The 25,831-nt window shown below is 42.8% G+C and overlaps 1 protein-coding gene across 1 annotated transcript; it reads right to left on the reverse strand.

Annotated features, from left to right (window-relative positions):
- On the reverse strand, positions 1 to 25,831 carry STAT1 (signal transducer and activator of transcription 1). Its single transcript, XM_027883751.1, has 24 exons — positions 25,475 to 25,831; positions 22,226 to 22,357; positions 21,434 to 21,578; positions 20,131 to 20,229; positions 18,036 to 18,131; positions 17,248 to 17,326; positions 16,611 to 16,702; positions 15,837 to 15,988; positions 15,414 to 15,572; positions 13,982 to 14,074; positions 13,482 to 13,541; positions 12,295 to 12,324; positions 12,113 to 12,206; positions 11,190 to 11,231; positions 10,632 to 10,715; positions 9,994 to 10,092; positions 9,388 to 9,523; positions 7,590 to 7,645; positions 6,369 to 6,463; positions 3,934 to 4,073; positions 2,421 to 2,606; positions 1,807 to 1,882; positions 1,256 to 1,358; positions 1 to 667 (listed from the first exon to the last, which is right to left on the reverse strand). The coding sequence occupies exons 2-24, from the start codon at positions 22,354 to 22,356 to the stop codon at positions 644 to 646; spliced, it is 2,271 nt and encodes a 756-aa protein (XP_027739552.1). The 5' UTR covers position 22,357; positions 25,475 to 25,831; the 3' UTR covers positions 1 to 643.

Here is a 25,831-nt window from a genome sequence, read left to right on the forward strand (position 1 = left end):
ATGTGAAAGATTGTGCTAACCATCCTACACGAGGTTATGCCTTACAAAAACAACAACAAAAAAATTAAATGCAGGTAACATTTTTTGCTCTCTGAATATGCCATGCCTAGAAAAGCTAAAACCACAGCAAACTTCAGCAGCACATGCATTTGGCGTGGCATGTATCTGTAGAGTGTTTCCCTTTTCCTTTCTGTGGCGCAGATGAAAATCCAAAGCTATGGAAGTTCTGCAGAAGTAGTTACACAGAAGGCACAAGCTTTCTGAGCAGAACCTCTGCAGAAGAACCAGCTTTCCTTGGAAGCCTTCTGTGTACAGCCAACCGTTTTAAACATTACATTTAACTAATTCCCTTAAACATGAGCGCGTGTTTGTCCCATCAGTTCTCGCTGAGGACCTCACATTCCTATCCTCCTCTCTTCCTCCACTGTGGCACGGTATTTTGCTAACTAAACAAAGAAGTGCACATGAGGAGGCTGCTGAGACTGCTATTGTTGATACTTCCATTAGCTAAAAATTGCTACTGGACCTTCATGTTGAGAAACCAAAGAACGGCAGTGAAGTGTGTCACCAAGGCATGGACTGCAGTGCAGGACACGTAAGCGAATCAGCCGCGTTATGACACAGTAAAAAGTTCAGCCAAAGCTCAGAGCTGAATATGTGTACACATCTGCAACAAGAAAAGGAAATGTCCATCAAACAAGACAAGTAAGCCCTAATACTCAAGTCTTTGCTAACCAGAGCTATGACCACGTTCTCCCTAAATAAAACCAGACTCACAGCTTAGGATCCAGCTACCCGGCGGGGTAGGAGGGGAATCACAAAGTTTAATTTTGATTTTTTTTCTGAAGCACACCCTCCAAGGACAACACTGCTCTGTTAACAGGGAGAATCTCAGCAGCACTGCCAGAGTAGCACTCCTGCTCTAGTGGCCAAACTGCACTCCTGCTCTAGTGGCCCTCCCCACCCAGACCCCACAGGAAGGACTACAGTGATGCTCCTTCCTCCCTTCCCATCTTCCCTCCGCATGGAAGGTACACACAGGAAGCTTTGCTCTCCTGCTCTTCACCTCCATCCCCACAGACAGGTGGAAAGAACAACTGATGGCAATCCCAGTCCTACTCTGGATCCCCAGCTATCCCTACATGCGTGAAGAGACGTGTTCTGAAGTGTTCACTTGTGTTAAGTGTCTGAGGTACATCTGGAGGGAAAAAAAAGGTGAGAAGCACCCTGCAAACGGGTGGCTCATGATACATACCACAGTATCAATCTCTGCCGGGCCCACCATCCGAGATACCTCATCAAACTCCTCAGGGGACATGGGGAGCAGGTTTTCTGGAGACTGAAGCCTGGAGGGGTGGCTAATGGAGAAGAGCAGGGATAAACTTTCACTAAAGAAATGAGGCACAGTTGGGCTACCATGTCTGGCTCTGAGGCCACAAGGGCCACTAACGAGGCCCCTTGTGAAGAAGACCAGGTCTGTGAGCAATATACACCAGGCTTTGCAAAGCCAGCAAAACGGCTTTAAATGAGAACTGGGACTACTCAGGGATGCCCATCCTGATCAAGGAAGTCCAACAAGTCTTTAAGAACTTGCTTTTAAAGAAATCATTTGTCAGTACAACTACCAGCAAGTTTCTAGGGCTTTTATCTAGAAATGGTGTTTTAAACACAGCACTGCATGAATGATCCTCAAAGGAGAAATATTTGGCAAGGGCACCTACACCTTAGATATTGTGAAGAGACATGAACTACAGCTAAATACTTATGATTAGTTTTTAAAATTCCAGCATTTTTGTGAAAACTTACACTTCAGACACAGAGATTAACTCAGTCTTGATGTAGCCGTTTCCCTTGGGACCATCCAAATCCATTGGCTCTGGTGCTTCAAGGAGAAAAGAAAGACAAGCTTGTGGGTTTGTGGGTTTTTTTGCAAGTTTACTTCACACTGCCATCTTCATTGTACCAAAAATAAAGCCTGTGACCCAGATAATGTGCAAGTCTCACCATCATGCATTTTACAGCACTATAGTTAATTTATTTCATTTTTAGTCAGATTTTCCTGTTTCCTTTTCCCCTATAGAAAATGGGGAAAATAACCCTTCCATAGCCAGTCATGTTCCAGCTGCTAGTGAGCACCTACATTTCTGAAACATGGGCTCACGAAAGCTGAATTGGAGGGCCAGTGACAATTAGGTTTTCGGGTTTTGATCTGATTAGATCTCATGTTGTGCCTCTTTAAAAACAGACCTTTTCTTAACCTGTAAAGCTCAGGTGCCTCTGCTGACCTTTTAGCTCAGCATGGGACAGACTGCCAAGAAACTCAGGCCAACTGCTTCCTTTCTTTCCATGCCACAGGAATTGCACAGTGCCCAAGTACCTCAGGAACAATATAAATGGGATCAGCCATTTATAGCACTCACCCTCCTTAGGCCTGGAGTAGTATTTGCCAAAGGCATTGTCTTTGGGTATATCTGGGTACAGAAATCTCAGTGGATTTTCAGGAATGTTTTCAGCTGCCATCACTTTGTAGTTGCGGATGATGTCAGGGAAAGTCACAGCAGAGAGCTCCTTCTTGGTGTAGGGTTCTACAGAATGGAACTGGAGCTCTGCAGAGGAGAGAAGCAGCAACTCTTAAAGGGGGTTTCAAAGTTTTTTTCTAAAACTGCCCAGGAAAGCTGCAGCCACTTCCACAGGTTCAGAGGTCATGTGAGCAAGAGGATTACCTGGATGACACCTACTGTGCTGGAGGTAAATATTTAATACCTGTCAAAGGGAACGTAATTGTTCTGCGGGGTAGGGAGGCACATGGGGGGACAGCACACAGTGATGGCTCTTGAGGTGCTTTGTATTCAGAATGACTGGTGTGACTCGTCCACGGAAATTACCTGCAATATTTCATTACCTAATATTTCATTAACTAACTTAGGTTGTGCTACCTTTTCAACCTTCTTCCAAATTGTATCATTCAAACTCTGTTGCCTGTTAGGAAGGTTGATCCACACACACCACGTGAAGCTCTCACGAATCATAAGGAGAGACAGATAAAGCCTCCCTGAGTGCTTTAAAAACTATCATCACCCTTCTTTGCTTAATTTTTGGATGTCTCAGGTATTAAGAAAGTCGTGCATGCACATTCAGCAGTTTCTCTTCCAGCTGTAGCACGTTTGGGGCTCATCCAAGTGAAGTGTCCACAGCTGCACCATGCTGGCAGGTGGGGCTCATTATTAGTATAATGAGGGGAGAGCTCTGATTGGATAAGGGGAGAGCCCTGACTGGATATGAGGGAGGTTATATCTTTTTGCAGCTGTGGTGTCCCCAGGTTTCTTTGAGAGAGGATGAGAAAGCAGTCCAGCTAACTGAAGGAGGTCTTCACTGGCTCTTCTGGACAATGGAAGGAAGGAGAACTGCTTGGAAAATGAAGTAAGTGAACGCGTCGTTTACCTGGGGGGGATGTGGGGAGGAAGGACAGATGTTCCATGGGCTGTGAGTTAAAGAAAGCAGTTTGGGAAAGGAGTGTTGCACACAAGATGTACGAGGAGAGAACAGTAATGATGAAAGTGGCTGTAGTGACCTTTTCTTTGGAAAGGACTCTCTGATGACGGTGATATGGGTTTGGAAGAAAATGCAGGTGCACGAGGGCTAAAAGTGTTTTGCCAGGAGAGACCCTAAGGAGGCAGGGGGGGCACAGTCTGGGCAGTGTTTCCTGTGAAATCTCCGAGCCAGAAGCAGTACCCTGGAAGTGTTGCCAGTCCTAGCTGAAACCTTGAACAATCCACTGGGGGCATGTGCCTCCTGTTGCTTGTGGCCTGCTGCTTGTAAGGGTGGGGGCTGCTGGGGTGGTGTGTTGTACTGGTCCTCAGTGGGGAGGAGAAGAGCATAAACACTTTTTGTTCTGATGTAAGCAGATCAACAAAGAGTAACTGACTGACTTACCATTTTGAGATCCCTCTACCCAAGTAAACGTGATTGCTCCCTCTCTGCTACTTTCACTGAATCTTAGTAAAAACGTTCCTGGATTCTGGTCCTTCAATAAAGCACGTTCTCTCTCTTTGCTGATGAAACCCATAATGCAGCTGTAATGTTGAAAAGAAAGAGCTGAGTTACTCCTCAACATGAAACCTAAGCTGTGCTGGGCTAGCTAGGAAAATTTAACAGCTTTTGTCACTGAAGAGTTGAAGTTCTTGAAAATGCCCCACAGAAGGCTTTGTCCTGAGAACAGCTGGAAAGCTTAGCAGTAGGGCTGCCAGGCTGGAGTCAGGTGGTGATTCATGCCCTGTGGAAGCCATGAATCACCCCAGCTTCCCTCAGCACTCTCAATTTGGCCTGGTGGCTTGTACAAACATTTTTTTGAACTTAAGAGTAAAAGTGACTGTCCTTTTTGCTGTCAAAGCTGGGCTGTGGGAGCAGAAGGGGAATTATATGCGGGTAATATGGTCAGAACCCAGCTAGAAGTTAGTTTTAACTTCTGAAGTATGTTAAGGAACAATTAGTTCTCCTGTTTGGCTTTTGAAACAAAGGTTGCTAGCTACGAGCTTGCATTGGTGTTTGCTCTGTTCCTAGTGCACGTTTTCTAGGTGAACTGTTAATCCTGTGTGACTTCAACCCCCCAAACTCACTATGCTCAGCAAATGTTACTGCATAGGCAAGGAGGCTGATGTGGTAATTATAAAAGATTGACTGATCTGAACAGGTACTGAGGGGCAGTTGTTCAAGTCAGTTCCAAGGCATAAACCTGGCCAAGCTCTAGCTGTTTGTGTTTTGTTTATTTGTTGGTTATTGATTGGTTTTTTTGTTGTTGTTTTGGGGTTTTTTCCCCCCAAGGTCAGAGTTTCTCTGCACTGCTTCTTATTCCTCAAAATGCTGCATCAATAATGAACTTTTGAGTACTACTGCTGCCTTTGTGTGCTTTAAGTCAGGGGAAAAGTGGGTTTTGCACAAAAAGTACTAAATGATCGTGATTTTGATTAGAATTTCAGATGCTGTAAAGCTGTCCTGTTTTATGGGGCTTTGGGGGTTTGTTTGGTGAGCTTTGTGTTTTATTTGCGTTTAATGGCGTCGTTTAGATAACAAACGTGTTCAGTAGTCAATATCCTGTGTATAATGGAAGTCTTTTGTTGCCTTATCTCCAAGTACAAAGAAAGGCAAGTGTTCTTGAAGCTGTAATGCTTACTCTTGTATGCAGGAGAGTCTCTGTCCTAATGAATGCTGTGGATTTGTCTCTTTCCCACTGAAATATCTTTGTAGTTGGACAGTTTTTTCCTTTGGTTTCTCCTTTTGCCTTTCTAGGAAAACAAATTATTTGTGACTGTCCAACAAGGCCTGCTGAGAGAGGAAAAGCTAATAGTACTAAATCTCTGAGTTTGATTACATTCAGGATTTAACTTGCACCTCTTTCTGTTAAATCCTAAATGGGGGATTGCTCTCACAGCTGAGAGCTACTCAAGCCTGTATCAAAGCCACGTGCAAAAGCAATCCCACATCACCACACTGAGGTGGAACACTAAACAGGAACTGGAATTCTGCCTCAGCAGTGGTGGCAAATGTTCCCACTGCACTGCAGGCTACTTAGCAAAGAAATAGGCAGGGTTTGGGCAGTGAAACAAGCCTGCTACAGAGGGCTTTGACAGAACTCATCTGGAGCTGGGGGGTAATAATGTGAAGCCTGCTGCTGAATGTAGCAAGATGAAGCAAACTCGCTGTTACAGATCCTGCAGACTCTGGGATACCAGGAGGCTCCACTGTGATTGTGCTATTTGATGGGGTTTTGTAATGTGGCTAAAGCTAAAATGCAGGATTTGACTTTGGATGAACCTAGTTTTGGCAGAAATCGGAAATCCCAGAACCAAAAGTTTACTGAAGCAGTATTAAAGGGCTATGCTTCCATCTGGCAGAGTCCTTCTACTTAGTAATACCCTTAGCATCAGTGAAGACTGCTGTGTTCTGGGTGTGCACAGTGCAGGTACAGGCATAGGCGTTCAGAGTCTGGCTGCTGCCACCTCCAGGCGGCTCACAATAGTGTTTGTTTGGGTAGGGGATTTGGGTTTTTGGTTTTTTAAGAGGGATGGTCACTTTATGACTTATCCTTTCTTCAGTTTTCCTTGGTTCTGTTCTAGGGTGTGGAAAGAACCCCCTTACAGTGGGAGCAGAGGCAAAACAAAATATAGTCTTACATTCCAAGCCCTGCTCTGTGACTTAAAGGGGACAATTTGGTCATCTGATGTTCTTGCTTTTAGCAGTTGCCTCATCAGAGGCTTCCTCACTACTGGAATTCACTTGCACAAACAACCTCACAACATGAGGATGGAACTGCTAGCCTAAATGAGAGGTCTGAGGCAATGACCACATTTTTAACTTCACTCAGGTCTTACCCATCATTCCAGAGACACAGCAGATGTTTCTTAATAAGCTCCAGGATTCCCTCAATCCACAGCCAAAAGGGGAAGTTTTTATCATTTATATTTTCCTGAAATTCAGAATATGAAAGGCAGGAGTGGGATGGGAGAGAACAGGGGTAATAAGACATGAGTTTCGTTAAGCAGCAGAGGGGAAAGCAAGGTTTCAATCCTGCCAGTATCTACTTGGTCTTGCGCTTTTGTCCCTCTCCTCTGTATCCTCCCCCCATCAATATTCTCTTATGCCTTTTTCTGTCTCTCCAGAAGGACAGGGACCATTGCTAATGAATCTTAAGGCAAGAAAAATGCCTGTCTGAGCCTACAGTACCCACAAACATGTGATCCATCACCTCTCATGTGCAGCAACACCGGTCTAAGTGCAGATAAGACTTTTGTTTGTGCCTGGACACTGTTCTTGTTGGAGTTCTTGGACATTCAAACCATCCTCTGGGACTTTTGCCCAGGCTGGCTAGCAGATGAGCTTAGAGACACTTTCAGTTCAGACCTGGTTCTCAGTTTCTCATGAGACACCCATATTAATGAATTCAAGTGCTTGTAGGTCACCAGAATTTAGCTCTTCCCCTGGAGTCTGCTCCTGCCTGCTGTAATCTCTGGCTTATCTATAGCAGTAAAGGGTCTAAAACCAAACAAAACATGAAGAGTCCTCCTGTTTTATGGCAGCCAGGGGTTTGAAATATCATGATGTGGTTTTCTGTCATTGTGCTGATCCTCTTGGCCACCCTGTCCTAATTCTCACCCTAATCCAATTGCCCCTGGTCTGGGAAATGTCCTTCGCCATGATAGAGAAGAACTGTTCATCTTGCTGGTTGTTTTTTTTACGTTTTCTGTAATAATCAAAATGGAGAACTATTCTGTTAATAGCCACTGTATTAATAATAATGAAGATGGTGAGTTTGAAAGATGCATTTTTTTTCTATAGAGTTTACATGGATCTAAAGGAATCTCAAATTCATCTTCTCCTTGCTGTTGCAAGCCCTTTTTCCTCCTTGTGCTGCCACTTTACCCCACCACCAAAACCTCCCATGACCACGTCAGCTTTAGAATAATTAGGGTATGTTACTAAAAAAGAAAGTAACCTAGGGGAAAAACAAACAAGAAATGCCCAAACAAAACCCACAACAAACTAAAATCAGTTTCTTCAATTTTTAAATTTCAAATTTTAAACTTTGCTCATACCTTGCAGAATCTTGTCCAAGGAATAAGGCCATCGTGAGATCCTCCGCTTGTTTGCCCTGAACACAATAAACTGATTTCAGTTATGTTCCATAATTTACTTAGTAATGCTAAAAGTACTTAAAGAACCAGGTTCTGAGTGTTTATGTACAACTCAGCTGTTGGACCAAGACAGAAAAGGAAGGGGCAGGCTACTGTGCTTGCAAGTTCCCCTCTGGTGAGGTTTTAAGACAACCAAATCTATTAAGCAGACCTCGCATAATGGGAACCAGTTCATATTGACACTTTCTATGCTGTGCTACACCTAACACTTGCCAGTTTCAAAATGCTTCCAGGAAGGAGACTGAAAGCTTGCACAGTTCTTTCCAGCAAAATAAGAAGACTGCAGCCCACAAGGTCTTCTGTAGGTGCAGACTTTAGAATATCTTTGAGATTAAGCACTTCCCTGTCTCTGTTCTGGTGACTTGCAGGGTTTTGCCCCAGAAACTCTCGACTCTAGCTCTACCCCAGCTACAGACTCATCTTGTTCCTGGTGCAATTGTTTCCCCTGGCCTTCTTTTTATGTCAATAGTGTTTCATAATCACATCCAAACCACAAAGAAAAATCCTAACTGTGACTACAGTAGCTGGAGCTTTGCAGACCCCAACTGTAGTTGTAGCCAAATTCTTTCCATTTGAGATCATACTATGGCTTTCAATAAATATGCTTTTCCCTCTTGTCCTTCTAAAAATAAACTGATTTAGAGGGCTCATTTCTGATGCTGCTACTGTTAAGAGATCAAGATTCTGTCAACTTTCACAATGCAAGAACAGTAGGCAAGTTGTATCCTGGCACCCTGTTGGTTCTGTGTCTCCTTGCACTAAGGAATCCTGAATATATAGTGTTCAATGACCAGGACTTATTTTTATCTACAGAGATAAAAGTAGCATTCCTACTGTTACCAGAGCTTGACAAAGTCTCTGCAGTTCTGAAATGCAAGCTGACCGTAGAAATAAGTCCTTGGTCTCTTTGCATGTTGGTTAATTAAATTAAAACATTCTCTTTGCAGAATTTTGAAAGGTAATCTATTAAATCAGTTGATTTTTGTCAGATCTTATGTCTTAGGGGAATCAGAGGAAGGGAGTTAGAGCCTGGAATGCTGTACTTGCCACCTAGACACACTAATGTCAAATACCTTTAAATATAAATGCTTTCTGAAAGTTTAGGTTGGTGGAATATACTGAATCAAGAGTATTTTTATCTAGAGTCTGCTATGCAAGATCAGTGCCCCGGCTATCAGGCAAACTGCAAGGAGTTTGGATAGAAAACTCTGGGGCTTTTACTAAGCACAGTCATCTGGGAGTTGTTCAATTTGATATCCTTTAGCAGTTCCGTAGTGTTTGCACTTTAATACTGCGAGTGTGTTTATGCAGACAGAGTAAACCCTGACTCTGGTTGGGGGCATGCAGGAAGTTAAAATGAATGGAGGTGGATTTAAAAACAAGGCCAAAGAGATGCCAAGCAACAGCCACTTCAAAGACTGACTAAACACGAGCGTTACTTAAAAAGGCAGAAGTAACCCCAATCTGCCTTGCTCTAATGCATGAGACTCCTAAGTTAGAACTGCAGGGTTTTTTCATGACCTGATCTCATTTACAAGCTCTACCATACTGAAAAGTGGAAAATGCTTCATTGCTCCAGAGTGATGTTGTATAAGCAGTAAAGGCATGGGAACAGAATGAGAACTTAAAATGGATTGTAGAAAAGATGCAGAATTAGCTTTAATTCAAACAGGCCATCTGTGATGAAAATAGACCATACCAAGGAGCTTCTCTCCCAGCATGCTCAGCTGATCTGCATTAAGTCCTCTCTTTGTTACAGAAGAAAACTGCCAGCTCAGAACTTCAGAAAGTTTAGACCACTTTGCACAAGGTGGACTCAGGAAGAAGGACAAGTTCTAGAATGGAAAAGAAAAATACAACCTATAGTTAATAAACATTAATTTTGGAATGCCACTTGGGGTTTTAAAAGCATATTGCCAAAACAAAATACAGATTCAAGAATGGATGTCAGCTTGAGACAGTTCTGCAAAAACAGGCTCCTGTTCTGACAGGCACTCTGTACCAGGAAAAGCTCTCTCTGGGGCTCAGCTTTGGACATGTCTTTTCCCAGAATTGCTGGATTACTCAAGTGCACCATATTCTAGTTCTTGTATGTTTATTTGGCTTCTCAGTGTGTTCTGTATATACAGAATGCATTATACTACCCTTAAGTGGGTTTCAAACACTGTTCTGTTTAGGATAGGGAAGTAATTGTGCCTCTCCCTACACCTGGAAGTTAAGAGTCATCTGCAGGGGAAAAAAACAAAGTGCAGCAGCCCCTTGCATACAGACATAAAATGTGATGCCATGTTTTTCTTGCAAATACCTTGGGATCAGTAGACAGCATGTTGAACCACAGGATAGAAGCCCATCCACTGGGAAGCTGGCTCACGTTTGAGATCACTACAATGGGAAGGGATGTGGTCTGAAAGGGGCACAAAAGGAAACATGTCAGGCTACCCTGTTCTGCTGCTGCAATCTTCCTTGAGATTACCCACAAACCCATTTCCATTTTAATTCTCTGCTTGTGTAGTTTTAAATTTTTCAGTCGAAGTTTGTATGTAGGGGAGAAAATGTCAGTATGATGAAACACTAGAGAGACTTGGGTGATTTTTCTTCTAATAAAGACTTTGATTTAGTGTCAGTTATGACAGTCCTGATGATAGTAACAGCAGAGTTCATAGCATATTGCTTCTGAAATAAATGGAAACTGATACTTAGAGGGCTTAAACTACAGGGTTGGTTATCAAACGCTTTACACAGCACATCTACTCTTATTTACCCAGAGATCTGACAGCATTCTCACTGAATGTGTCAATACAGAGGTAGGAAGTGTCATTCACATACTCTGAAATAACTGAAAGTGCTTGATATCCCACTACTTGAAAAAAAAAAAAAAGTTTAGATTTGTCAGAATGAGTGACATACAGGAATTTAAGTCCATCTGTTTCATCTAAGACATACCTCTAGGTCTATTACCAAGCCAGGCTGGCACAGCTGTGTCTCAAAACTCAGAGAGTGAAGCTCTTCTGTTACAATGAGAGGACCCTTTAAAAAAACAAAAAGTAAAAGAAAACTTTTCAGGGACTGCAAATTCCAAGGGTGAAGGTTTTACAACAAAGAAAACTCTTTTTTTTGCCCATGGTTATCCGCTCTAGACCTCAGTAATAGCTTATAGGGCAAAGTCAAGTGACAATGCTGACTTGTTAAAATTGCCTCCCTAGGTACTTTTTATTTTGGCTACTGCCTAGAAGCCATAGGAAAAAAATCTGTGCTTGCCAGAAAGTCCTGTTAAAGCTAGATGCCAGGGAGGGAGAGTGCCCCATTGCCATTCTGGCAGTAGTTCTCACTTGCAGACACCTCCTACGTGGACCACTTTCTAGGAACACTGAACTCCTCCCCTATGATCTGTCATCCTGTGTGTGTCTTCATGGGGCTGAGCAGGGAGCACTGCCTTAAATGCCTGAATGCCTTTTTAGAATTATAAAAAAACTTTAAAAAGAGAAGGTTAGTGCTGCTTACCTCATTTGTTCTGGTTCCTGCATTTTTCTGTTCTTTCAGTTGCTGCAAACAAACAAAAACCCCTGTCACTCATTTCCATCAGCCACAGATGGAAGTGGTACAGGATAGAAATGTCTGCATGCTCTAGTTGCTCAACTGGATGCAAACTTGCTAGTGTCTGGTTCTATTTGGTTCTAAGCTGTGGAAGCCAAAGCAGTAAACTGTAGGTAACTACAACTCTTCCATCTACTTTTCATCTGTGAAAATAGATATTGCACAGTTATGATGTAATGCCTTTATGTAAGAGGCCTTTTAGGAGCAGAAGCAGTATGAAATCAGGATCAGGTGAAATACTGGCTTATCAAAGAACACCTCTGAACTGGATGATAAGCTCTGGGCAGTCTCTGTTCTGGACAATGAAGGGAGACTTCCGTGTTCAGTGGTTCTGCACTTGCATTTTTCCTTTCCTTTTAATGATGAAACCAATCTGTTCTCTCACAATCTGCAGATCAAAAGCATTGTATAGACTGTTGAAGGCACTGACTTCCTTCTAGCTGCCCACTCCTAGACAATTTTCATCTTCCAGACTCAAAGCTCTTTAAACTTTCCTACCCATGGGCCTTTGTTTAAAGGGCCCAAACCAACATTTCTAGGTGTTTTTTTTTCTTCCTCCTCCAAAGAACCCATTGCAGCATAAGCTGTATGGCAGCAAATACTCCAGTTTTCACTTCTGTCCCTGTTTCAGTGACAAGCAATTGCATTTTACTTGCAACAGGCCAAATATTTCAAAAAGGGAAGAACGCAAAAAAAGAAATAATCACAGTTCCTCTTACACAAAAGCAAGTAATTACTTCAATAACAAAAGCAATTTGTTTCCTTCCTACTACACTCTCTACCCACAAAATTAAATGGCTGTATCAATAAAAGAAAAAAAAACCTCCTACCAAGTGTCTGAATTCTGCTGCTAGACTTCCATTAGTGGATTCTTCCATGTTCATTACTTTTGTGCTTGTTCCCAAAATATTAAACTTCCTGAACCTTCACAAAGAGAGAGAGAAAAAATAATTAAGTCTCGCATTCATTGAAAGAACCTAACATTAATATATCAAAGTGTGATGCCACATACCCTTTCACTGAGTTCTTCTCAGTTACATCTCTGTCAAGAAAGAAAAAAAAGACAAAAACATTTTAAAGCTTTCTGCCACAGAGAAAATGCATGTGTTTGTTCTAGTAGCTGTCAGAACTGATTGAGAAGTGCTAAAATGCTTTTGTGACATTTTTGTGCAAAAGAGGAAGTAAATCTTGTGTTACACAGAGGGTGTTTTTTACCAAGGCTTAAATGTTGCTATCGGGGGTTTTATAATCAAAGGAAGTCCTTTCTCTTACTATGTAGGTTTTAACTCTTGCTCTGAGGACAAAAAATATAGTTCTGTCACTCTAGGTCTGCTCTTAAACCACATAACTTGTTGAATAAATTGCTGCATCACTTAAATCAGTTTTCCCACCACTTGGGATTTTACTGAGTGGCAATCTGTCTGGTGCACTTCTCAAAGCTCCAACTCCCACGTCCACATAGGAATGTTTTCCCTTTTCCCTATTCCATGCAAGTTTCTGGACCCCAGAGCCATTTCAAGAACAAAATTACTTGATTGGGAAGACAAAAACCCACTTGGTTTCTTAAAAGCATAGTCCCTGTTGTTTTTCTGAAGAGCCTGTTACTTTAATGAAGGGAAAGAAATGTAAATTCACCTGAACTGTTTATAAAAATACAGAAGATTGGTATTAGTCTGTTTAGATTGCTGTTTGTTTTTTTTTCTCTCTGAGATCATGTCCTGTGTTACAGGTAGACTGCTTATACCCCTAATTCAAGGACAGCTTTAGGATAACTACAGTTCCTTTCTACAGGCTACCCAAAAAGGTATTTTAGAGACATGACTGAATTATGTGACTGGAAATGGTGGAGTTCAATTCCATCTTTTCATCTTGTGCTACTGCAGGTGAAGCACCCACAGCAGAGGAGTGGCTGTTGCCTGGGTGCTGCCCTGTGCCCAGCCTGATTTAGCAGCAGTGAGCTGCTCAGTGGAGCTGGTGGCAAGAAGCTGAGGCCATCTGTACTTCGTGACATCTCTCTAATGGCAGAGAGAGAGATTTAGACCAAGGGCACGGGTAAGAAAAAGGCAAGGATATAATAGCTGCTGCTGTGGAGACACAGCCTGCTCCTGGCCTACTCAGCACTTATGACTGTCCCTTGTTTTCTGAACATGGTGACTGTTTACCATTAGTGTATAGAGGAATGGAAAAAATGTAACTTACTTATCAAATAAAACTTTCACTTTCAAGTTGTAGTTCAATTCTGGCAATTTCACCAGCAGTCTGAAAAGAGAAATATTTTTTTAATGTCAGCAATTGCACAAGATGGGTTCTCTTCTACTGCATTGCTTATCACAGATATTTAAGCGGCACACTCAGGGCCACATACAGGCTTCAAGCTTGTTCCATACAAGGCAGCATTTAGAGATGAAATTCAGTGAGCAAATGAGTTACTCTTTGGCATGACAAAGTGATCTGCATGTGTCTGCTGTTTTGCTGTGTTTCTTACACACTCCATCTTACACACCCCACTTCTGGTAAAGAGTAAAAACTGGATGTGAGTTAAGCTCTGCTGGAAGAAAGCCCCCTGCACATGGCACTTTCCTCCTCCTGACCTCAGCACTTGGGCTTGCAGTGCAAGCTGTGCAATCCTCTCAGCTGTGAGAAGCCAATGACATGAGAGCCTCACCACGAAAAGGAAACAGGGAAGGAGGGAAACATACCTCAGCTTTACAGTAAACTGTACTCCTGTCTTCAGGACTAGTGGTCTCTGGGGATGTGTTGGCATGCAAGGCTGCCTCTCAACCACAAAGGAGCTATGAATGAACAGATTAAAAGCAGTTTGATTTATCAGTGTTGTCCATAAGAAATAAGAACTTACATAAAAAGCAAACTTTAAAGAATGGTGATTTACACTAGTACTATACACTTAATTCATTCACTAATTCATCACCTCACACAGAGGTGTGTGTCTTTTCCTTTCAAATGTCCCAATGCAACTAAAAATATTGCAAGTGAGAAGTGATTTCATAAGGGTTGGCTTTTCTTAAATGCATTGATGGCTTGAGTAGGGAGATTGCTACGTCAAACTTCTCTGAAATCAACAGCAAGTAAACACTGTGATGTAATTAGCACAGTCCCAGTGAGGAGTGTTGCTTTGTTTGCTGTTCCCTGGGCTTGCTGAGTTCTTATGGTGACAGTGTTAAGTAACAACACATGTCCAAGAGATAGATATGCTAGTTGGGGATTTGATGAGGGCTAGCTAACCCCCCAGAGCAAACTTCTGAGGCTAACCTGTTCCTATACACCCCAAACTGGCCGGCTCAGGCACTTTCTGTGTAGCACTGTGCTATGTAGACATAAATCTTGGTAGCGTGGAGACTTTTTCTTCCACTGTACTCACAGGCAAGAAACATAAACAGCAGCTCTATTTCTACAGTTTTCCTCCTTGCCTCACTTCACTGAAAAGCAGTACCTGTGTTTTTCAGCTGAGGATCAGTGATCAAAGCATCTGAATGGGACTCTGGAAACCTGGGTTCTAGCCACCATAAGAGGGTGTTGATTACTGTGTTGATTACTCTAGCTCTTATCTGCTAGATTCCAGTCTTCTCTAGCGTTCATTTTTGTTTACTATATATTTATAGACTGGGACTCTGATCTTATGTGGGCAATTACCAGCTACAGTAGCTTTCATCATAGAGATGATATAGAGACAGGGCTGGCTTCCCTGTGCTGAAGGCAAAGAGGATATGTCCAGAGACAAAGGGTTGGAGAATCTAGTGTGTATTTATTTTGGACATAGCTTGGTGTGGATTGTTTCTTGCCTCTCTTTACTTGAACTTTGTAGCGCTGAAGCTTGAAGCAAGAAATGGACTAAAAGAGTAGGAGTTTGATTCTGTAAATCAATGCATCCTTTAGCAAAGCTCCTGCTATCTTCAGTAATGACTGATGACAAACCCTTTCCATGGGCTTGAACCTCTGGAAACCCTAGAGTGCATAAATCTCAAAATCAGTAACTTAATGTTTGTGACAAACTCAGGGAAAACCTCATGAAATGCAGAGTTAGGATTTGTGAAATAGTGAGGGAACAGTAGGGAAGGTGCACTTCACCTATTTATTCATGCAAACACAAAAAAGATTCTTCTGGTCCATTACCTTTGGATGAGCTGTTTGAAGAGATTGTGTGTTCGGTCTTGCAGAACTTGTTTATTTTTTGTGATGGGATCAGACTCATAGGTAAACTTCTGTTCCAGTTCCTCAAGCTTTTTGAGCTGCTGACGAACTTGTTGTAGACTTTCAGCAACGATGGTAAACCTACAATTACACAATCTCATTACTTTTAGCATGTTTTTGCACTGCGATAATGCAGAGACATCAGCCAGGTGACTGTCCCTAAGGACCAGGCAGCGCACAGAGAACACTTCATGCTCACTGGAAGTGTGATGAGGTAATAAAATGCATGAAATATAGTTATACTGTGACAGAATGAAAATGCATAATATAAATAATCAGTATATTTCCTAGATCTGGTGTTCCTTCATAACATGCTTTCAATGCAGCTCTTGACCAGAGGCTTACCAGTTCTGTAACTGGTCAAGACAGGCGTTGGGTGGGCCACCAATACATGCTGTCTGTTGCCTGTGCTTCCACTCCACCAGCTCCTCATCAATAAGAGCAGTCTGTGCGTGCTCTGTGTTGTGCAGCAGCTGTACTATCTTGTTCACCACTTCCTACAGAGAGAATGAAATAAACCCGTTTATTAAAAATACTTCATACACAAAAACTAAGTATTGTTTTAGTTAGCGCTCATCTGTCTTGCAAAACCGTTTAAACACCTCAGTAATAGATTCTGTCAACAGAGGATGTTTCCTAAAAGCACTTTTTTTTTTTTGGTGGAGTATTTGCTAGATTAAGTGGAGAAACAAAACACATTCAGTATAGCTGAACTCTGAAGAGCCAGTGTCTTGCATCCATGTATGTTCTCAGTGTACATTTGGGCTCACCCAATGCTTGCCGTAGACCTGAGCGCTGCAATGAGAGTATATTTAACTCTAATATAGTGCAGATTTTTAATAACTTTTTCCTCAAGAACATAATTATTGGTATGGTGCCTTTTCCTTCTCATTGTTCTCTTAGCTTTACCTGACAGAGTTTGATAAAGGTTGCTAGAAGAGAAATAAAATTGCTTACAGAAATTCTAAATTTTAAAACAGGATGGAAAGAATGAAATCTCCCTTCAACTGATATATTAGAAAACCCCATTTCTACTGCAAGTTTATGTCAGTTCAATGAAAATGAACATTTGCTTAAAATGAAGACCTTTTGACTTCTATAAGAAAATTTGAGCACTACCTTTCTTTTGCGGTCAAGTAATAAAAACATCTTCTGGAGATTCAGCTGTTCTTTCTTATACTCCTCCTGAGACACTCCATTGGAGTCGTGTTCTGTAAAGTAAATGCAAATTGTGAACATAAAGCTGAGGCTGAGGGAGTGCTGAAGTACAGGTGAGGGAAATGCTGTGGGGAGAAGAGGACTGGCCTGGCTAATGTCAAGTGAAGTGTATCTTTAAAGCTTAAGGGAAGAAATGTTTACTGCCTCCCAGATTTTTTTGATTCCTCTTTTTCCGTTGCTGAAAGGGCAGAGTCTGCACTTAAAGCATTTATGCAAGGAAAAGCCACTGCCCCAGTGAAGTAATTAAGATTAACTACACTAATTACGTGTATGGTTGAATGGTCACATAGGGTTTGCTACTTCCATTGGCAAAGGGATGTAAAGGACAAAAGAATATTGTGTTAACAAGGAGGCTCTGTACCTGTAACAAAAGACAGATGCAGAAAATGCATTTTCAGAAACCATTTCGGCATAAAGCAGAATTAATAAAGTAGGGACATTACCAAGTAAGTTTGGCTGTGCATCATTAAGTTAAACTCTGCTGTCTTGTGTCAGGATATTACTCTGACAAACTATATGCAATATAAGAATTACTCACCTCTGTTCTGCCAGGTTTTACATTTAAAGTCATATTCATCTTGCATATCCTCTAATGTCTTGATGTCCTGCTCCACATCCTGTAGTGCACAAATGAATGTGGCCACAATTATTCAGTATTTTCAAGTAATGCAAGGCACTGCCTGGTACCAGCCCTTTACAGACATGAAGTCCAGTTCTGCAGCAATGCTTTTTCCTGGAACTCCCTAACAGGAAATATCCCTAAACTTCATCACCTTCTATTCACTCTCCTTCTTTAGTCTCAGCTAACTGAAATCTGTTCCTTATAAAATCTAGAAATGTCTTTGTCTAGCCACGTAAGTTCACAAAGTTTAGGAGAACCTAGGCTACAGTGGAAAAACTTAGAACAGCACACAGCATTTTAAACTTTCTAATTCTTAAGTAATGTTTGGAGAAAACTTTCTGTTGTGACTGTATTTGTTAAGACAACAAGCATCTATATATAAAAAAAGTACCTCTTCTAGTTAACAACAAATCGCTCTGTATATGATTTAGGAGATTTTCCTTGGTTGCTAGAATTTCAGATGGGCAAAATGTTTTTGTTGCAAAAACTTAGGCCCAAGAAATTTGACTTTGGTAAACTACTAAATACTAATCTGTATTATGGTGCTACTGACAAATAATTTTTGTCTTCAGACAACCACTGGTTAGACTTGAAAATCAAACCACTACCTTATTTTTGTCATTTTATCGTGTCTTATGTACTGAAAGCTTTTAGACATGTATCAAATCAACAAACACTACTATGAAAAGTTGTATTATACTTACTAAAACACTGGTTTTCACAGCCTTAACTTGGGTATCAAGTGCCTTCTGTTTGTCCAGCATCCCAATCACAGTGTTCTGTATGCCCCCTACTTCCATCTGAGAAAGGAGAAAAGGCAACAACAGAAGTTAAACCAGAGTGACACCAAATACTTTTTTTGTTAATGGAGGTTAGTGGCTTTTGCTGGCAAACAACCTGAGGAAGCATGGCTTGTTCTGGTAAATCATACTAAGGTTTTGTAGTATAAAATCAAGATCAGGAGAATTTGCAAGAAACAAGGTAGGATTAAAAATGCCTGTTGTGTGGCGATGCTGCACTTTTTTCATCACAGCAATATCTGTTTTTTTTCTCTGCACAAATCCATTCTTCTGTTTGCTTAGCTTCATGTGTCTCCTAAATGTAGTTCAAGAAAACAACCACCCTGAAGCCTGTATGACGTTTACATCAAGTATTAGATTCATCCATACAGGATATGGGGAGAAATGGGCTAAGAGCAAGAACAATATAGGTCTGTGTGCAGGCATAAGGGGTAACTTAGCATGCAGCTGTTTTCCTACAGGGTATTCAAGCACACTCTACATCTCTGTATAGTTTCTTTGAAAGCTTCAGGAAGCTTACTGCATGACATCACTCAGTTGCAGTAATGTGAAAGACAGGATTTTTCATTAACAGAACTAGTGGTGTTAGAAACTTCCTGTTCCTCCGGTGCACGGCAGTCAGATTTGCATCTCTGCTCTGATGAACACCTCAGCTTAAGCTGAGGTCATCTAAATTATTTATTTTGGTAAGCTAACAAAGGTTTACCCCATCCTAGACTTAAGTCAGACTGTTACAGCAATCTTACCGTGCTCTGACACTTGGGATTCTCCTTTGGTTTTTATGATGCTTATTATTGTGCTTGTTTTGTATTTTATCTTCTCAGCTTTTGGAAATGAGAGCACTCACCAGAAAGCAGAGGCAGGGTGTGGTGTTGTACCTAGTGCCAACCTTAAACAGGGATGGAAGTGATGGCCAAGTTGGATGGGGCTTTGAGCAAGGTGTCCCTGCCCGTGGCAGGGGGGTTGGAACGAGATGATCTATAAAGTCGCTTCCAACCCAAACCATTCTATGCTTCCACTGCCCTTTCTGATGACCCAAATTTATCAAGTACTGGAAATGCAGTAGCTTTATGTCACTTGACAGAACTGAAGAGCTGTTGCAGCTGTCAGAGTCACATTCTTACAGGAGCTGTTTTGGGCACTGTTGCAGTGACCCCATGCCCGAGTGCTCATCCCACACTATCAATACTCATTCAAAAACTTGCCAGAAAGTGAGTATCAGAACTTAATGTTCTTGGTCAGTCCTCATTTTATTTCTGCATAAGTGGATCACATCTATCTATGTATTTTGCATGCCTTTCCCAATTGCAGAATCTTTATTGCAAAACAGTTCTTTCAAAGGAAAAAAAAATGATAAAAAATAAATAAAAAGAAAGAATGGATGAGGAAGGAGAAGAATATGGCCTTCTGTGATTCAGAGGAAAGAAAAGGGCTTCATTGAAAAACAAAACAAAAAACCAACAACCCAAAAAACCCCAAATCACCAAAAATAAAAAAAAAAAACAAAACTTGGAGATAAATGGGAAGGAGAATGATGCCTCATTTTCCCAAACAGACAGTCCAGAAAAGCATTAAGCTTAGCGGCTTAATACAGAGTAAATTCAGGAATAAAATGCAGAACAAAGCTAAAATCTTGCTCTATAAATAAGATAAGCATTAATTATTGAAATAAAATCCAATTAACACATCAGGCTACATCATACTACAGAAGCATTAAAAAAACAGCATAGCTTTTACATCACTCAAGGAATAAAAATTATTTCCAGACCATTTCTTCTCCAAATGCTTCATAAAGCAGAAACAAGCCATGCTGTCCAGCTGGAGCGTGTCAGTGTTCTCCAGCTGGTACATATCAGTGCTCACTCCTCTGTCTTTAAGAAACATATTATTGGGCAGAGAGAGTACAGCCTGTTTCCCTTTTCAGTCTTCATCCACTCCCCCTGTCCCAAATAATAAGAAAGGGCAGATGAAACTGCAGCAGACACTTCAAGACTGTTACCTCATTTGACAGCTGGGCACTGTTGAGTATTTTCCTCTCTTCTCTCAGACAGTGCTGGATGATCATTGCCATATGCATTGGGTCTTCTTGGAAGTTATCCTAGCATTAGAGACATTAGTCTATTGTTTAAATTCATACACATAATTTCTTGTCATTCAGTAACCTTCAGATTGGCAAAGAGATTAGTGAGTGACTGTGTGGTCATAGCCTGCTCCAAGACTACAGGGTATGGCAGCTGCAACCAGCTCTAAGAGTGAGTTTCTACTTTAGTTCATCAGCATACAGTGAGATGGGACTGGGACAAAACAACAGGCAAGGGGCAGAGATATTGCTGGGAGAAGAGAGATACTCCCCTACAGTCCTAAAGAGAGCTCATCTCTCGAGAGCTGCCCTCCCACCCTCTGACGTATGGCTGCTGGTTTTGAAGGGCAGTGTTCTAGCCTGGCAGGTACAGTTCTTGCTCAGTGATGTAAAGAAGGTATATCAGCTGCCACACGTGGTCAAGGCTGGGTGCAAATTCAACCCTATTGTTTTACACGTGTACAAAGCTGGAATGTGCTGTGGATTGATACTGCCCTGCTCTGCTCAGGATGGTGCTGCCCTGGGGGTCGCTGAGCTGTGCCAGCCTTCTTAACTGATCTGTTACTGCTGATCTCTAATTACTGTGGTATAAACACACGTCATGTTCTCTTCTCAGAAAACAGTCCCCTGGTCACCTACCTGTGGTGAGCAGAAGCTCAGTGAGTGGAAATTAGGCTGTGGTGAAGGAAGACCCTCTGGCATAAAGCCCTAAAGGGATGAGTGGAGGACTGACTAATGAAATAAATAAGTCCACTAGGGATACGTCCTGCACTGGCACTCACTACCAACTGCTTTGGCCCTTTTCTTTGCCAGTGCAGTGCAATGCAGAGTTCTGCCTAAGGACAAATCCTTTGCTATTAACGGCAGTTCTGCAGTTACATGGGAAGGATTTCTTTCCCTGTGTTTCTTCTGCGTCAGAAGCTTGTAAGGACACTGAGGAAACTGAATGGGGAGGGCGTGGGTTAAGTGAAACTGCAGTTGAGTAAGTGCCCCAAATACATGCAGTAAACACCTTACAAACTGCAACTTCTCTTTTCCTAGAGCTCTCAGAAACTCTAACTCAGTGTAGCCAATTAAATGACATTTGAATTGTGGACTTTAAAGTAGAATTCTCACACATTGTCTGTGAAAATCGCTCATGGCAGTGTGGTTTGCTTAGAGGCATCCACCTGCACCCCTGAAGTAATTCAAGCAAATGTATAGGTATAGAACCTCGGCGTACCTGAAGATTACGTTTGCTTTTCCTTATGTTGTGTTGCAGCAAAAAGTTGTTTTCTATCAAGAATCTACTGAACTGGTCATCAAGCTGTGACAACAGGTCATGGAACAACACCGTAGCAAAAGATACGTTGTTGGCAGCATGTTCCCTAGAATAATTTAAGGCATGCTTGTGTTAAACACACTTCCAATACAGCACCAAGAAATGCATTACAGGTGTACTTTATTTTTAATCCCCAACTACACTTGTAGAATATGCAAGCAGTACGAATAACTTTCCAATGTAAGCCAGTTTCATTCTCTTAACTTTGACTTTACTTTCCTCAATACAGAAATGTTGGTTTTCTCTGGATTATTCTTGCCACATTGTGTGCAAATTCATTTGCTCACTTCATGCACATCAGGAATCTAAAAGTGAACCTGATGCATGTGCATGGTGTACCACCCTTCAAATAGAAGACACTCCACAAAAATCTTGTCAGAAGTTCCAAGTCTTTGAACAGTGAGAGACTGAGCTACCGAGGCACCAACTGATCGGTCTTAAAACAGATGCTTTTGTTATGGACCAAATGAGAGCAATATGAGCTCTAGGACGATTTTATTCCAGCTGTCAGGTCCCTCTAGAAGGCCCTGAAGAGGGGCAGGAACACAGGCTGCAGCACCCACACAGCAATGCATCCTACCAGCAAAGGTTCACCTAAGCAGCTTATTTCACCAGTGTTCTGCTGCTGCCTGTAATTGCACGCATGAGAAAATTGCTTATCACACAACCCAAAGGCTTTTTTTCTAAGCTTACCAGTCCTGGTTCTCCAGCCACTGTGCCAGGTACTGCCTGATCTCCATGGGAAAGCTGTCATCGTATAGCTGGTGAACTTGCTCCAAAAACTTGGAATCAAGCTGCTGTAGCTGATACCACTGAGTCGTCATCCTGAGGAAGGGGTGACAAAAGAATCAGTGTAAATGTTTAAGTAGTAGTTGGACTGAGCTGGTGAAAAATAACATTTATAAGTTTTCATGAACATCGATAAAATTGGAGGATGTGCTGCTTGTGGCTGGGATAAGGTTAATATTTTTTTCAGTAGCCAGCGTGCTGTTGTGTTTTGGATTTCTGCTGGGAAAGAATGTTGGTAAAACAGGGATGTTTTTATTATTACTGAGCAGTGCTCACACACAGTCAAGCCCTTTCTGCTCCTCACCCCACCAGTGAGGAGGTTGGGGGTGCACAAGAATTTGGGAGGGGACACAGCTGGACAGCTGACTCCAGCTGACCACAGTGATATTTCACAGCATATGGCATCATGCTGAGTATATAAAGTTGGGGGAAGAAGGAAGGACGGGAGGTACACTTTGCATGATGGTGTTTGTCTTCCCAAGTAACTATTAGGAGTGATGGAGCCCAGCTTTTCTGGAATGGCTGAACACCTGCCTGCATATGGGAATCAGTGAATTAACTCCTTGGTTTGTTTCGCTTCTGTACACAACTTCTGCTTTACCTGCTAAACTGTCTTTACCTCAACCCACAAGTTTTCTCCCTTTTACCCTTCTGATTCTCTCCCCATCCCACTGCACAGGGACGAGGGGGAATTGAGCAAGCAGCTGTGAGGTAGCTCCACACAGCTGCTGGCTGGGGTTAAACCAGAGGGAGGAGTAGGAAGGAAAAGTGTTTCCATCAAACAAAAGTATTTTATTTTCAGCTGTAAGAGTTCTAGATGCTAGTCCTTAAAACACAATACAACTTCTTCTGGGCTTGTTTAAATTTTTTAAAAAATGGAATTTATGAATTAAGACAGTGCACTGTTTCCTGAAAAATAACTCCAAGCTGGAATCACCTTTTCCAGCACATGAAAATGTGCTTTTTGGTTTTTTTTATCTCTGAATGCCTTTTCATGGCATTTAGGGCATGGTTCATGTTACTGCTCTCTTGCTTAACAGGAATATGAGAATGAGAATGAATGTGTTTGAAACTTGTACTCTGCATGACTGAGATCCTGTATGTGGAGTTTCACCTTCTGTTGATAGTCCCCATCACTAAGGGCAAGAGCGAAAAATCAGAGAACCCTCTAGGCACTCATTTTCACTTGCTACTTGTGTCCCCACTTACCTCCTCTGAAAATGGACTAGATTTCAAGCCACTTCAAATGGAGAAGTACTGGAAAGATGTTTTTTCTGCTATATGCTTTAGTTGTCATGACCACACTGTCAGGCTAAATTCAAGTAATCTGTGCAGCAGATACAAGGTACTTAAATGAACTAATATTGTACAGCATGGCTTCTCTCAGTCATAACACTTTTATGACAGAGTGGCTCTATATTGTGACATTTGGTTTCTAGCAGCAGATCAGTCAGTCTTCTCATTAGGCTGCAGATTATCACGTTCTAGTGGAAATGGCACATAAAGATACGTCCAAGGAACAGTACAGGCTGAGAACATGCGTGGTGAGATGCAAATCCACTCACATACACAACCTTTAAAAAAAGGGTGGTAGGACCTATCCAAATAATAGAGCACCATCAGGGTGAAGGACTATCTTTTATGTGCTTTCCTGCTAAATCTGTGTTTGTTTGCTGGTTCTCCCAGATGCTGAGTGGCATATGCTATGTGCGAGAAGCAAATGAGAGTTAAAAATGCTATTATGTTTTAAGTGAGGCCTTGAGGCTTTTGATGTGCATGCTATTCAGAGTACAGGTAACACAGCATTTGAATGTGCTGTAGCTGCACCACAGCAAACAGTTAAACGTGACATTGCTGAGGAGAGAATTTGCCTAAATTCATGAAGTTAATCTGCTGCTTTCCCTAATGGTTAAGTGAAGATGTACTCCAATCTTCCTGTGTCTTAAAACAACCAGCCTGGGAAAGTACCTGCGAGTGGCAGAGAACCGTTCAAGGAGGTGGTTACAGAGCAATGTAATAAGGCAGCAAGTGTGACCCTTGGGGATGCAAGCAGGGAAACAACAAAGAAGGGGCAAGTTAATACCTTTTCATAGAGAAGGCATCAGAGACACCTACAGTGGGGCACAGGGCACAGCCTGCCACTGACAAACTGACAAGTGAGGTGGTGTAGGACAGGCAGCCCCTCTTGTTGTTCTGCCCTTACTCAAGGCGAGTGCAATATGATCACAGCCCACAGATGTGTCTGGAGAAAAGGAGCCCTGTTGGAAGCCCCTAAACGGGTGATGGATTTGCAGCACTGTGGGTCTGTGTGCCTCATAACAACTGTGCTTGAGGGTGTTTTTCACAGCTCAGCTCGGACTCAGAGAATCACAGAATTATTAGGGATAAGTAAGAGACCTCTGGAGATCATCCAGTCCAACCCCCCTACCAAAGCAAGGTCACCTGGAGCAGGTGGCACTGGAAGGTGTCCAGGTGGGTTCTGACTGTCTCCAGAGGAGGAGACTCCAGACTCTCCCTGAGCAGCCTGTTCCATTGCTCTGCCACCCTCAGTGTAACGGAGTTCTTCCTCATGTTGAGGTAAAACTTCAGTTTTAGCTTATGGTATTTGCTCCTCATCCTGTTGCTGGGCACCAGCAATAAGAGTCTGGCACCATCCTCTTGGCAACCAACTTTGAGATATTTAATGAGATCCCCTCTGTTTTCCCTTCTCTAGACTAAACAGGGCCAGCTCCCATAGTCTTTACTTGTAACAGAGATGCTCCAGACCATCATTTTTGTGGCCTCCACTGGACCTTCTGCAGTAGCTCTTTATCTTTCTAGTACGGAGGAGCCCAGAGCTGGACACAGCACTCCAGATGTGCCTCACTAGGGCTGAGTAGAGGAGGGGGGAGAATCACCATCCCGGACCCGCCGGCCTTACTCTTCTCGATGCACCCCAGGGCTCCCTCTCGGCCACCCTGCACCTGCTTTGCTGCCATTCCCAGGGAATCGCGGCCGGACCACGCGGCGCAGTTCGGGAGCAAAGGGCGGCGGGCAGCCCGTCCTGCCGCCGGCACCTCGCACGGCTCCCGGGGGGGAAGGACAGCGCTCCCTCCCCGTGTCCCCCCCGCTCCCTGCCCCGGCTCAGGTGGGAGCACCCCGCGGGTACCGCACCTGTTGGGCAGAGGCTGCCCGGCGATGCGGCCACGGCAGGAAGAGCAGGAACAGGGACAGAGCAGCGACCCGGGCACGGGGAGCGCTCCTGGGGGGCTCCCGAGCAGGCGGCGTTAGGAGTCTGGAGACGCGCCGGAGCAGGTGCAGCTGTCAGGAAGGAGCCAAAAGGCGTTCAGGGAGCAGGATGTGGGAGCCAGATGCACGCGGTGATGGAAGCGCAGCGCTGCCGCCCGGGAGGCGGGTGGATGCCCTGACAGGTGTGTCCCCTGCCAGGAAGGAACACCGTTAGGAGACGGCTCCCGCTGCCACGGGAGGGAAGGCACCGACGCGCCAAGCTCGGTGGTCGAGCCAAAGGCA

The sequence above is a fragment of the Empidonax traillii genome, unplaced genomic scaffold, assembly GCF_003031625.1.
Source record: "Empidonax traillii isolate 1590-97213 ecotype Southwest subspecies unplaced genomic scaffold, ASM303162v1 scaffold134:size1062425, whole genome shotgun sequence".
Lineage (NCBI taxonomy): Eukaryota > Metazoa > Chordata > Aves > Passeriformes > Tyrannidae > Empidonax > Empidonax traillii.

Bases quoted from the DNA above. Each gene is read 5' to 3' on its own strand.
- STAT1 (XM_027883751.1), bottom strand. From the start codon at position 22,356: ATGACGACTCAGTGGTATCAGCTACAGCAGCTTGATTCCAAGTTTTTG. The intron at 18,132-20,130 runs GTAACAGTCTTG...CTCCTTTCTCAG, and splicing joins GTGCCCAGCTGTCAAATGAG to ATGGAAGTAGGGGGCATACA. The intron at 11,232-12,112 runs GTAGGAGGTTTT...GTTTGTTTGCAG, and splicing joins CAGCAGAATTCAGACACTTG to CAACTGAAAGAACAGAAAAA.